This window comes from Somniosus microcephalus, unplaced genomic scaffold, assembly GCF_052327205.1.
Source record: "Somniosus microcephalus isolate GS21.2 unplaced genomic scaffold, FLI_Smic_1.0 unresolved_chr7, whole genome shotgun sequence".
NCBI lineage: Eukaryota > Metazoa > Chordata > Chondrichthyes > Squaliformes > Somniosidae > Somniosus > Somniosus microcephalus.
The window spans coordinates 6,914,085-6,927,676 of record NW_028225185.1 but is presented as its reverse complement, the minus strand read 5'-3'; the positions used below and the strand labels follow the sequence as shown (position 1 = coordinate 6,927,676).

General features: G+C 54.5%; 1 protein-coding gene across 1 annotated transcript in view; it reads left to right on the top strand.

The window, feature by feature from the left end:
• LOC147086440 (insulin receptor-related protein-like) overlaps window positions 1–11,335 on the top strand; it is a 104,439-nt gene extending 93,104 nt beyond the window's left edge. Inside the window, exons 19-22 of the mRNA XM_085978252.1 lie at window positions 1,303–1,462; window positions 2,839–2,968; window positions 7,968–8,102; window positions 10,773–11,335. Coding sequence (XP_085834378.1) covers window positions 1,303–1,462; window positions 2,839–2,968; window positions 7,968–8,102; window positions 10,773–11,082 — 735 coding nt within the window. The 3' untranslated portion in view covers window positions 11,083–11,335. The remainder of the gene's footprint in view (window positions 1–1,302; window positions 1,463–2,838; window positions 2,969–7,967; window positions 8,103–10,772) is intronic.
• Window positions 11,336–13,592: the final 2,257 nt, after the last annotated feature.

Sequence of the window (13,592 nt, the reverse complement as noted above, 5' to 3'; positions counted from 1 at the left end):
ACCAGTCTTGCTTATACTGTAGCTGATGGGCTATATACATTTTCTGTATATTATACACTGGATATTTGGCCTCAGTGTGTGCTGTACATGTACAGGAGCTGACACTGAGACACACACACGGACCGTACAGCACCAGACGGGAGTGAATCGTTCCCTTTTACCCGCTGTGTACTGTACATGTACAGGAGCTGACACTGAGACACACACACGGGCCGTATAGTACCAGACGGGAGTGAATCGTTCCCTTTTACCCGCTGTGTGTACTGTACATGTACAGGAGCTGACACTGAGACACACACACGGGCCGTACAGTACCAGACGGGAGTGAATCATTCCCTTTTACCCGCTGTGTGTACTGTACGTGTACAGGAGCTGACACTGAGACACACACACGGACCGTACAGTACCAGACGGGAGTGAATCGTTCCCTTTTACCCGCTGTGTGTACTGTACATGTACAGGAGCTAACACTGAGACACACACACGGACCGTACAGTACCAGACGGGAGTGAATCGTTCCCTTTTACCCACTGTGTGTACTGTACATGTACAGGAGCTGACACTGAGGCACACACGGGCCGTACAGTACCAGACTGGAGTGAATCGTTCCCTTTTACCCGCTGTGTGTGCTGCACATGTACAGGAGCTGACACTGAGACACACACACAGGCCGTACAGTACCAGACGGGGGTGAATCGCTCCCTTTTACCCGCTGTGTGTACTGTACATGTACAGGAGCTGGCACTGAGACACACACGGGCCGTACAGTACCAGACGGGAGTGAATCATTCCCTTTTACCCGCTGTGTGTGCTGTACATGTACAGGAGCTGACACTGAGACACACACACGGGCCGTATAGTACCAGACGGGAGTGAATCGTTCCCTTTTACCCGCTGTGTACTGTACATGTACAGGAGCTGACACTGAGACACACACACGGGCCGTATAGTACCAGACGGGAGTGAATCGTTCCCTTTTACCCACTGTGTGTACTGTACATGTACAGGAGCTGACACTGAGACACACACACGGGCCGTACTGTCCCAGACGCGAGTGAATCGTTCCCTTTTACCCGCTGTGTACTGTACGTGTACAGGAGCTGACACTGAGACACACACACGGGCCGTACAGTACCAGACGGGAGTGAATCGTTCCCTTTTACCCGCTGTGTGTACTGTACATGTGCAGGAGCTGACACTGAGACACACACGGGCCATACAGTCCCAGACGGGAGTGAATCGCGGTGCAACGTTTAGGTGCGAGTTCCCAGCTGATGACGTTTTAACGATTTCTCCTGTTAGAATAACCAGGGCCTTCAGCCGCCCACCCTGAGGGACATGATGCAGATGGCGGGGGAGATTGCCGATGGGATGGCCTATCTCAACGCCATGAAATTTGTTCACCGTGACCTGGCCGCTCGCAACTGCATGGTGTCGGAGAACCTGACCGTCAAGATCGGAGGTGGGCCTCGGCGGTGACGGACGCTTGTTTCTCGGGCGAGCCAGCGAGGCGCGAGTGTGTCACAGCGCGCAGGTCCCTCCCCTCCTCCGCACTACCCATCACGGTCGGGAAACCGATGGTCTCGGCCGATCATTCAAAGGTTACCGCGCCGCGCCCACCAGATCTCAGCCCTTCCTATTGGCCAAGTCCTAGCTTGCTTTCTCCCCAGGACTCGGTCCGAGAAAGAAAGGAAGGAAGCAAGGATTGTTTCATAGGATATACGGCACAGAAAGAGGCCATTCGGCCCAACCAGTCCGTGCCGGTGTTTATGCTCCACTCGAGCCTCCTCCCGTCTTTCCTCAGCTAAATCTATCAGCCTAACCCTCTATTCCCTTCTCCGTCATGTGTTTATCTAGCCTCCCCTTAAATACATCTAAGTTAGTCGATTAGTGGGATCGTTCTCGTCAACCTCAAAGAGCAGACGGGGCCTTGGTTTAAAGTCTCCTCTGAAATACGGCACCTCCGACAGTGCGGCGCTCCCTCAGTACCGCCCCTCCGACAGTGCGGCGCTCCCTCAGTACAGACCCTCCGACAGTGCGGCGCTCCCTCAGTACTGCCCCTCCGACAGTGCGGCGCTCCCTCAGTACCGCCTCTCCGACAGTGCGGCGCTCCCTCAGTACCGCCCCTCCGACAGTGCGGCGCTCCCTCAGTACCGCCCCTCCGACAGTGCGGCGCTCCCTCAGTACCGCCCCTCCGACAGTGCGGTGCTCCCTCAGTACCGCCCCTCCGACAGTGCGGCACTCCCTCAGTACAGCCCCTCCGACAGTGCGGTACTCCCTCAGTACCGCCCCTCCGACAGTGCGGCGCTCCCTCAGTACCGCCCCTCCGACAGTGCGGCGCTCCCTCAGTACCGCCCCTCCGACAGTGCGGCGCTCCCTCAGTACCGCCCCTCCGACAGTGCGGCGCTCCCTCAGTACCGCCCCTCCGACAGTGCGGCGCTCCCTCAGTACCGCCCCTCCGACAGTGCGGCGTTCCCTCAGTACTGCCCCTCCGACAGTGCGGCTCTCCCTCAGTACCGCCCCTCCGACAGTGCGGCGCTCCCTCAGTACCGCCCCTCCGACAGTGCGGCGCTCCCTCAGTACCGCCCCTCCGACAGTGCAGCGCTCCCTCAGTACCGCCCCTCCGGCAGTGCGGCGATCCCTCAGTACCACCCCTCCGACAGTGCGGCGATCCCTCAGTACTGCACTGGGAGTGTCGGCCTGGATTTTGTGTTCAAGTCTCTGGAGTGGGGACTCGAACCCACAACCTTCTGACTCAGAGGCGAAAGAGAGCGAGTGTTACCCTGATATACTAGCAGACTAAGAGGTGCCTCTCTCACTGTCTGCAATCCCTTGCAGATTTTGGAATGACCAGAGATATTTACGAGACTGATTATTACCGAAAGGGCGGTAAGGGACTGCTCCCAGTGCGCTGGATGTCGCCTGAGTCGCTCAAGGACGGGATCTTCAGCCCACACACCGATGTTTGGTAAGACCTTCAATTGCTGTATTCCGCCCGATAATATCTGGTACAAAGCAGGCACCGGAGATTCTCCATATTGTCCTGGTTGAACACTGGTGATTCCAAAAATATTTTTTACTTTAAAGTCTACACTCACCCTGTATCATTGTCAGATACACACAGAGTGAGCTTATTCGCAATCACTGACTGCTCTCAACTATACAATCCCAATGGACCCAAACCCCTTCCCATTCACTCCCATTGTACACAATCCCAATGGACCCAAACCCCTTCCCATTCACTCCCATTGTACACAATCCCAATGGACCAAACCCCTTCCCATTCACTCCCATTGTACACAATCCCAATGGACCCAAACCCCTTCCCATTCACTCCCATTGTACACAATCCCAATGGACCAAACCCCTTCCCATTCACTCCCATCGTACACAAACCCAATGGACCAAACCCCTTCCCATTCACTCCCATTGTACACAATCCCAATGGACCCAAATCTCTTCCCATTCACTCCCATTGTACACAATCCCAAAGGACCCAAACCCCTTCCCATTCACTCCCATTGTACACAATCCCAATGGACCCAACCCCTTCCCATTCACTCCCATTGTACACAATCCCTATGGAAACAAACCCTTTCCCATTCACTCCCCCTGAACACAATCCCAATGGACCCAAATGTCTTCCCATTCACTTCCATTGTACATAATCCCAATGGACCCAAACACCTTCCCATTCACTCCCACGGTACACAATCCCAATGGACCAAACCCCTTCCCATTCACTCCCATTGTACACAATCCCAATGGACCCAAACCCCTTCCCATTCACTCCCATTGTACACAATCCCAATGGACCCAAACCCCTTCCCATTCAGTCCCATTGTACACAATCCCAATGGACACAAACCACTTCCCATTAACTCCCATTGTACACAATCCCAATGGACCAAACCCTTTCCCATTCACTCCCATTGTACACAATCCCAATGGACCCAAACCCCTTCCCATGCACTCCCATTGTACACAATCCCAATGGACCCAAACCCCTTCCCATTCACTCCCATTGTACACAATCCCAATGGACCAAACCCCTTCCCATTCACTCCCATTGTACACAATCCCAATGGACCAAACCCCTTCCCATTCACTCCCATTGTACACAATCCCAGTGGACACTAACCCCTTCCCATTCACTCCCACTGTACACAATCCCAATGGATCCAAACCCCTTCCCATTCACTCCCATTGTACACAATCCCAATGGAACCAAACACCTTCCCATTCACTCCCATTGTACACAATCCCAATGGATCCAAACCCCTTCCCATTCACTCCCATTGTACACAATCCCAATGGATCCAAACCCCTTCCCATTCACTCCCATTATACACAATCCCAATGGACCCAAACCCCTTCCCATTCACTCCCATTGTACACAATCCCAATGGACCCAAACCCCTTCCCATTCACTCCCATTGTACACAATCCTAACGGACCCAAACCTCTTCCCATTCACTCCCATTGTACACAATCCCAATGGACCAAACCCCTTCCCATTCACTCCCATAGTACACAATCCCAATGGACCAAACCCTTTCCCATTCACTCCCATTGTACACAATCCCAATGGACCCAAACCCCTTCCCATTCACTCCCATTGTACACAATCCCAAAGGACCCAAACCCCTTCCCATTCACTCCCATTGTACACAATCCCAATGGACACTAACCCCTTCCCATTCACTCCCATTGTACACAATCCCAATGGACCCAACCCCTTCCCATTCACTCCCATTATACACAATCCCAATGGACCCAAACCCCTTCCCATTCACTCCCATTGTACACAATCCCAATGGACCCAAACCCCTTCCCATTCACTCCCATTCTACACAATCCCAATGGACCCAAACCCCTTCCCATTCACTCCCATTGTACACAATCCCAATGGACCAAACCCCTTCCCATTCACTCCCATTGTACACAATCCCAATGGACACTAACCCCTTCCCATTCACTCCCATTGTACACAGTCCCAATGGAACCAAACCCCTTCCCATTCACTCCCATTGTACACAATCCCAATGGACCCAAACCCCTTCCCATTCACTCCCACTGTACACAATCCCAAAGGATCCAAACCCCTTCACATTCACTCCCATTGTACACAATCCCAATGGACCCAAACCCCTTCCCATTCACTCCCATTGTACACAATCCCAATGGACCCAAACCCCTTCCCATTCACTCCCATTGTACACAATCCCAATGGATCCAAACCCCTTCCCATTCAATCCCATTGTACACAATCCCAATGGACCCAAACCCCTTCCCATTCACTCCCATTGTACACAATCCCAATGGATCCAAACCCCTTCCCATTCACTCCCATTGTACACAATCCCAATGGATCCAAACCCCTTCCCATTCACTCCCATTGTACACAATCCCAATGGACCCAAACCCCTTCCCATTCACTCCCATTGTACACAATCCCAATGGACCCAAACCCCTTCCCATTTACTCCCATTGTACACAATCCTAATGGACCCAAACCTCTTCCCATTCACTCCCATTGTACACAATCCCAATGGACCAAACCCCTTCCCATTCACTCCCATAGTACACAATCCCAATGGACCAAACCCCTTCCCATTCACTCCCATTGTACACAATCCCAATGGACCCAAACCCCTTCCCATTCACTCCCATTGTACACAGTCCCAATGGACCCAAATCCCTTCCCATTTACTCCCATTGTACACAATCCCAATGGACCCAAACCCCTTCCCATTCACTCCCATTGTACACAATCCCAGTGGACACAAACCCCTTCCCATTCACTCCCATTGTACGCAATCCCAATGCACTGAACCCTTTCCCATTCATTCCCATTGTACACAATCCCAATGGATCCAACCCCCTTCCCATTCACTCCCACTGTACACAATCCCAATGGACCCAAACCCTTTCCCATTCACTCCCATTGTACACAATCCCAATGGACCAACCCCCTTCCCATTCACTCCCAGTGTACACAATCCCAATGGACCAAACCCCTTCCCATTCACTCCCATTGTACACAATCCCAATGGACCCAAACCTCTTCCCATTCACTCCCATTGTACACAATCCCAATGGATCCAAACCCCTTCCCATTCACTCCCATTGTACACAATCCCAATGGAACCAAACCCCTTCCCATTCACTCCCATTGTACACAATCCCAATGGATCCAAACCCCTTCCCATTCAATCCCATTGTACACAATCCCAATGGACCCAAACCCCTTCCCATTCACTCCCATTGTACACAATCCCAATGGATCCAAACCCCTTCCCATTCACTCCCATTGTACACAATCCCAATGGATCCAAACCCCTTCCCATTCACTCCCATTGTACACAATCCCAATGGACCCAAACCCCTTCCCATTCACTCCCATTGTACACAATCCCAATGGACCCAAACCCCTTCCCATTTACTCCCATTGTACACAATCCTAATGGACCCAAACCTCTTCCCATTCACTCCCATTGTACACAATCCCAATGGACCAAACCCCTTCCCATTCACTCCCATAGTACACAATCCCAATGGACCAAACCCCTTCCCATTCACTCCCATTGTACACAATCCCAATGGACCCAAACCCCTTCCCATTCACTCCCATTGTACACAGTCCCAATGGACCCAAACCCCTTCCCATTTACTCCCATTGTACACAATCCCAATGGACCCAAACCCCTTCCCATTCACTCCCATTGTACACAATCCCAGTGGACACAAACCCCTTCCCATTCACTCCCATTGTACGCAATCCCAATGCACTGAACCCTTTCCCATTCATTCCCATTGTACACAATCCCAATGGATCCAACCCCCTTCCCATTCACTCCCACTGTACACAATCCCAATGGACCCAAACCCTTTCCCATTCACTCCCATTGTACACAATCCCAATGGACCCAAACCCCTTCCCATTCACTCCCATTGTACACAATCCCAATGGACCCAAACCCTTTCCCATTCACTCCCATTGTACACAATCCCAATGGACCCAAACCCCTTCCCATTCACTCCCATTGTACACAATCCCAATGGACCCAGACCCCTTCCCATTCACTCCCATTGTACACAATCCCAATGGAGCCAAACCCCTTCCCATTTACTCCCATTGTACACAATCCCAATGGACCCAAACCCCTTCTGGAATCCTCTTTAATGGAATTACCAAATTGGAGCAGGGTAGAATCGCTTTTTTGGGGAATAATTCGGATTGGCTTTCATCCAGTCAGAGCTTTCCACCCTCTCAGCACTTGCTGGGTTGGAGCTTGGACCTGTTGTTAGTGAGGGGGGTGGGTGGAGACGAAATTCGTTATGTTAGCGCCTCCCGCTAGCGCCTGGCATGGGCGCTAACAGGACTCTAAGGGATTCGCGCCTGGGCGCGGCGAATGCAGCAGAGCCCGCGAACCTCAGTGCCGGTTTAGCGCCTGGGTCTCCCGTGCCTCGCAGATCGTGACATCATGAAGTGCGCAGCGCCCCCGTTACCACGCGGAAGGAAAATGGACTCTCGCCACCAACCGCCCCCCGCCCCCCCCCCCACCGGCTGTATCGCCTCGCGCCGACAACGCCAGCAAGAGGAGGCGCTGTGAACTCAGCTGGCTGCTTCGGGAGCGTCAATTAAACAGAACTGAGGACAACTAGCTTGTGCAGCATCAATGGCCTTCCCCTTTAAGTGAGAGAAGCAGCCTCGGTGATGGCAGCGTGCCGTTGACAATGCGCTCAAAATTGTTCAGCGCTCCGGCGCTCCCGCCCCGCTCTCGGACATTATAACGCCCCAGGAGAAGTGGTCAGCGCTCGATCTCCACTTCCCTCTCTCGGAGCGCTAGTTTTTTTTCAACTTTTATTGGTTTTGCGCCCCCCAGCCGGGGCCCTGCCGAATTTCTCCCCCCGGCCAGTCTCTCCCCAGTCACGGGTAACTCGGGTCTGCTGGATGTTTTCAGGTCTTTCGGAGTGGTCCTGTGGGAACTCGCCACGCTGGCCGAGCAACCGTACCAGGGGATGTCGAACGAGCAGGTGCTGCGCTTCGTAATGAACCACGGAATCCTGGGGAAACCGAATGACTGCCCTGATAAACTGTAAGCCCCGGTCTGTGCTGATTCTGTGCTCGCGTCCAGCTCTCAGGGTAAAATGAGCTTGGTCAACCCTGGCTCATCCCCGACTCTCTGCCTCTGACTCATTCTTTTCTCAGGGCTTCCCTCGTCTTCCCTTTCTCTCGGTGTCGGCTGCTCACTGCTCCTTGATTGATCCCATCTTTTTCCCCTACTCTTTCCAACAATGCTGGTGCCTGATGCATGTAGCCTTGGTCCTTCAGTCAGGCTTCCCGTCTACCCTCATTTCAGGCATAGAAACATAGAAAATATAGAAGATAGGAGCAGGAGTCGGCCATTCGGCCCCTCGAGCCTGCTCCGCCCTTTAATGAGATCATGGCTGATCATCCAAATTCAGTACCCTGTCCCTGCTTTCTCCCGATACCCCTTGATCCCTTTAGCCTTAAGAAATATATCCAACTCCTTCTTGAATATATTTAATGAATTGGCCTCAACTGCCTTCTGTGGTAGAGAATTCCACAGGTTCACCACTCTCTGGGAGAAGAAATTCCTCCTCATCTCTGTCCTAAATGGCCTACCCCTTATCCTTAGACTGTGACCCCTGGTTCTGGACTCCCCCGCCATCGGGAACATCCTTCCTGCATCTAGTCTGTCTAGTCCTGTTAGAATTTTATAAGTTTCAATGAGATCCCCTCTCATTCTTCTAAACTCCAGCGAGTATAAGCCCAATCGACCCAATCCTTCAGTCCAATCCCACCGCATTTATCTCCATTCCTTCGACGCTGCTAGCTCGTACAGAGATGAGGTTCCAAGGGATCAGCCGCCATCTGTTCCATCAGTCAGATGCCACTCATGGTGTCTGTCGCTGGGCTCTTCAGCCATGGCGGGAATCACAGCTGACACCGATCCTCACTTCACCCGATTTCCAAGCATACATTTCCAAAGGGAGTTATTGCAAAGCGATCAGGAGATGGAGCGTTGATGGGACAGTGCAGAGGGAGCTTTACTCTGTATCTAACCTGTGCTGTACCTGCCCTGGGAGTGTTTGATGGGACAGTGTAGAGGGAGCTTTACTCTGTATCTAACCCGTGCTGTACCTGCCCTGGGAGTGTTTGATGGGGACAGTGTAGAGGGAGCTTTACTCTGTATCTAACCCGTGCTGTACCTGCCCTGGGAGTGTTTGATGGGACAGTGTAGAGGGAGCTTTACTCTATATCTAACCCGTGCTGTACCTGCCCTGGGAGTGTTTGACGGGACAGTGTAGAGGGAGCTTTACTCTGTATCTAACCCGTGCTGTACCTGCCCTGGGAGTGTTTGATGGGACAGTGTAGAGGGAGTTTACTCTGTATCTAACCCGTGCTGTACCTGCCCTGGGAGTGTTTGATGGGGACAGTGTAGAGGAAGCTTTACTCTGTATCTAACCTGTGCTGTACCTGCCCTGGGAGTGTTTGATGGGACAGTGTAGAGGGAGCTTTACTCTGTATCTAACCCGTGCTGTACCTGCCCTGAATGTGTTTGATGGGACAGTGTAGAGGGAGCTTTACTCTGTATCTAACCCGTGCTGTAGCTGCCCTGGGAGTGTTTGATGGGGACAGTGTAGAGGGAGCTTTACTCTGTATCTAACCCGTGCTGTACCTGCCCTGGGAGTGTTTGATGGGACAGTGTAGAGGGAGCTTTACTCTGTATCTAACCCGTGCTGTACCTGCCCTGGGAGTGTTTGATGGGGACAGTGTAGAGGGAGCTTTACTCTGTATCTACCCTGTGCTGTACCTGCCCTGGGAGTGTTTGATGGGACACTGTAGAGGGAGCTTTACTCTGTATCTAACCCGTGCTGTACCTGCCCTGGGAGTGTTTGATGGGACACTGTAGAGGGAGCTTTACTCTGTATCTAACCCGTGCTGTACCTGCCCTGGGAGTGTTTGATGGGACAGTGTAGAGGGAGCTTTACTCTGTATCTAACCCGTGCTGTACCTGCCCTGGGAGTGTTTGATGGGACAGTGTAGAGGGAGCTTTACTCTGTATCTAACCCGTGCTGTACCTGCCCTGGGAGTGTTTGATGGGACAGTGTAGAGGGAGCTTTACTCTGTATCTAACCCATGCTGTGCCTGCCCTGGGAGTGTTTGATGGGACAGTGTAGAGGGAGCTTTACTCTGTATCTAACCTGTGCTGTACCTGCCCTGGGAGTGTTTGACGGGACAGTGTAGAGGGAGCTTTACTCTGTATCTAACCTGTGCTGTACCTGCCCTGGGAGTGTTTGATGGGGACAGTGTAGAGGGAGCTTTACTCTGTATCTAACCCGTGCTGTACCTGCCCTGGGAGTGTTTGATGGGGACAGTGTAGAGGGAGCTTTACTCTGTATCTAACCCGTGCTGTACCTGCCCTGGGTGTGTTTGACGGGACAGTGTAGAGGGAGCTTTACTCTGTATCTAACCTGTGCTGTACCTGCCCTGGGAGTGTTTGACGGGACAGTGTAGAGGGAGCTTTACTCTGTATCTAACCCGTGCTGTACCTGCCCTGGGAGTGTTTGACGGGACAGTGTAGAGGGAGCTTTACTCTGTATCTAACCTGTGCTGTACCTGCCCTGGGAGTGTTTGATGGGACACTGTAGAGGGAGCTTTACTCTGTATCAAACCCGTGCTGTATCTGCCCTGGGAGTGTTTGACGGGGACTGACGCTGGATTATTTTGCCTTTTCCAGCCATGACCTGATGGAGCTGTGCTGGCAGCAGAACCCGAAGTCTCGGCCGACCTTCATCCAGATCCTCGAGCGGGTGACCGACGCCATGCGGCCCAACTTTCGCGAAGTCTCCTTCTTCTACGGCCGGGGAACGGTGGGCCTGCCGGCGGACTCGGGCTCCTCTCCCTCCTCGGACCACCGGAGCCCCCGCATCGGGCCCCGGCCGTTCGCTGAGCGCTGCCAAGGGGACCGGCTGGGTTACTGCCACCTCAACGGGACGGCGGAGGGCCCGGGAATGGCGGTTCTGGCAGCGGCCGGGGACAGTCTCTAGGGCGTGGCGCGCAGGCGCCGGATCCTGTGCGGTTTCCCCCCGACTTTTCACCGGCTAGCCTCCCGATCGGCGGGGTGGGGCGGCGTCCCGTCCCCCGCCACGGATTTCCTGGCCGTTGATCTGTCGCCGCAGCGGATTTTTGGTTTGCCGGTGGGGAAACCAGCAAAGGATGTTTTTTAAAACCCGCGTTGTTCTGCCGTCGGGTCTGTTTGGAGAGTCACGGCGCGCGAATAAACCGTTTCTATTGCCGAAATCAGCGGCTCTGCTCTCGTTATTTACCCCAGGACCACACTGGGTTTGGCCCTCGTGGGCCCAGGTCGCCGACTGGCGAAGTCGCTTCTCGAATTGTGTGTGGGGGGACCTTTGAAAGTAATCGCCGGTCACTTTTTTAAATAAAAGACAGACTCGCGTTTCTCCAGCGCCTTTCACCACCTCAGGACGTCCCGAAGCGCTTTACAGCCAATGAAGTACTTCTTTTGAAGTGTAGTCACTGTTGTAATGTGGGAAACGCGGCAGCCAATTTGCGCACAGCAAGCTCCCACAAACAGCAATGTGATAATGACCAGATCATCTGTTTTAGTGATGTTGGTTGAGGGATAAATATTGGCCCCAGGACACCGGGGAGAACTCCCCCTGCTCTTCTTCCCATAGTGGCCGTGGGATCTTTTACATCCACCTGAGAGGGCAGACGGGGCCTCGGTTTAGCGTCTCATCTGAAAGATGGCACCTCCGACAGTGCGGCACTCCCTCAGTACTGCCCCTCCGACAGTGCGGCGCTCCCTCACTACTGCCCCTCCGACAGTGCGGCGCTCCCTCAGTACTGCCCCTCCGACAGTGCGGCGCTCCCTCAGTACTGCCCCTCCGACAGTGCGGTGCTCCCTCAGTACCGCCCCTCTGACAGTGTGGTGCTCCCTCAGTACCGCCCCTCCGACAGTGCGGCGCTCCCTCAGTACCGCCCCTCCGACAGTGCGGCGCTCCCTCAGTACTGCCCCTCCGACAGTGCGGCACTCCCTCAGTACTGCCCCTCCGACAGTGTGGCGCTCCCTCAGTACTGCCCCTCTGACAGTGCGGCGCTCCCTCAGTACTGCCCCTCCGACAGTGCGGCGCTCCCTCAGTACTGCCCCTCCGACAGTGCGGTGCTCCCTCAGTACTGCCCCTCCGACAGTGCGGCGCTCCCTCAGTACCGCCCCTCCGACAGTGCGGCGCTCCCTCAGTACTGCCCCTCCGACAGCACGGCGCTCTCTCAGTACTGCCCCTCCGACAGTGCGGCGCTCCCTCAGTACCGCCCCTCCGACAGTGCGGCGCTCCCTCAGCACCGCCCCTCCAACAGTGCGGTGCTCCCTCAGTACTGCCCCTCCGACAGTGCGGCACTCCCTCAGTACTGCCCCTCCAACAGTGCGGTGCTCCCTCAGTACCGCCCCTCCGACAGTGCGGCGCTCCCTCAGTACTGCCCCTCCGACAGTGCGGCGCTCCCTCAGTACCGCCCCTCCGACAGTGCGGCGCTCCCTCAGTACCGCCCCTCCGACAGTGCGGCGCTCCCTCAGTACTGCCCCTCCGACAGTGCGGCGCTCCCTCAGTACCGCCCCTCCGACAGTGCGGCGCTCCCTCAGTACCGCCCCTCCGACAGTGCGGCGCTCCCTCAGTACCGCCCCTCCGACAGTGCGGCGCTCCCTCAGTACCGCCCCTCCGACAAATTGTCTGCCGCGTTTCCTACATTACAACAGTGACCACACCTCAAAAAAAGTACATCATTGGCTGTGAAGCGCTTTGGGACGTCCTGAGGTGGGGAAAGGCGCTTGAGAAACGCGAGTCTGTTCTTTAACGGTCTGAGAAGGAGGCGATACAATTGTTGTCTGATTGGGGTGTGCGCTGAAACAATGGACAGAGGGAGTGTCGTTCCCTCGCGCTGACACCTTGATCCGCACGCTATCAAGCTGCATCACTCTAAAAAATATGCTGCAATTAGAAACAGCGACAGGCACCTCTGGGGCGGAAGCTGCGGCTGATGTCCACTAGATGGCGAGCCCACCAAGGCTAGCGTGCAAGAAACACTCTTGTGTGTGTCTGAGAATATCTCACACTATTGAACAACAGGGAGAACGAGGAGACTGGGCACAGAGGGCAGAAACTAAGTGGGGGTGACTGGGAGGCTTGCTCTTGGGAGAAGGGGTACAAGTGGCGAGGGATGGCGGTCCAGGGAGGGAGCGGGATTTTCCGCTCTCTCACCTTCTAGCCTCCGTAACCATCAGCTCCTCTTAAACTCCTGCTGCACCCCCGTGTCCTAACTCGCACCGACTCCCCATTCACCCATCGCCCCCTGTGCTCACTGCCCCGTGTCCTAACTCACACCCAGTCCCGTTCACCCATCACCCCCTGTGCTCACTGCCCCCGTGTCCTAACTCACACCCAGTCCCGTTCACCCATCACCCCCCGTGCTCACTGCCCCGTGTCCTAACTCACACCCAGTCCCGTTCACCCATCACCCCCTGTGCTCACTGCCCCCGTGTCCT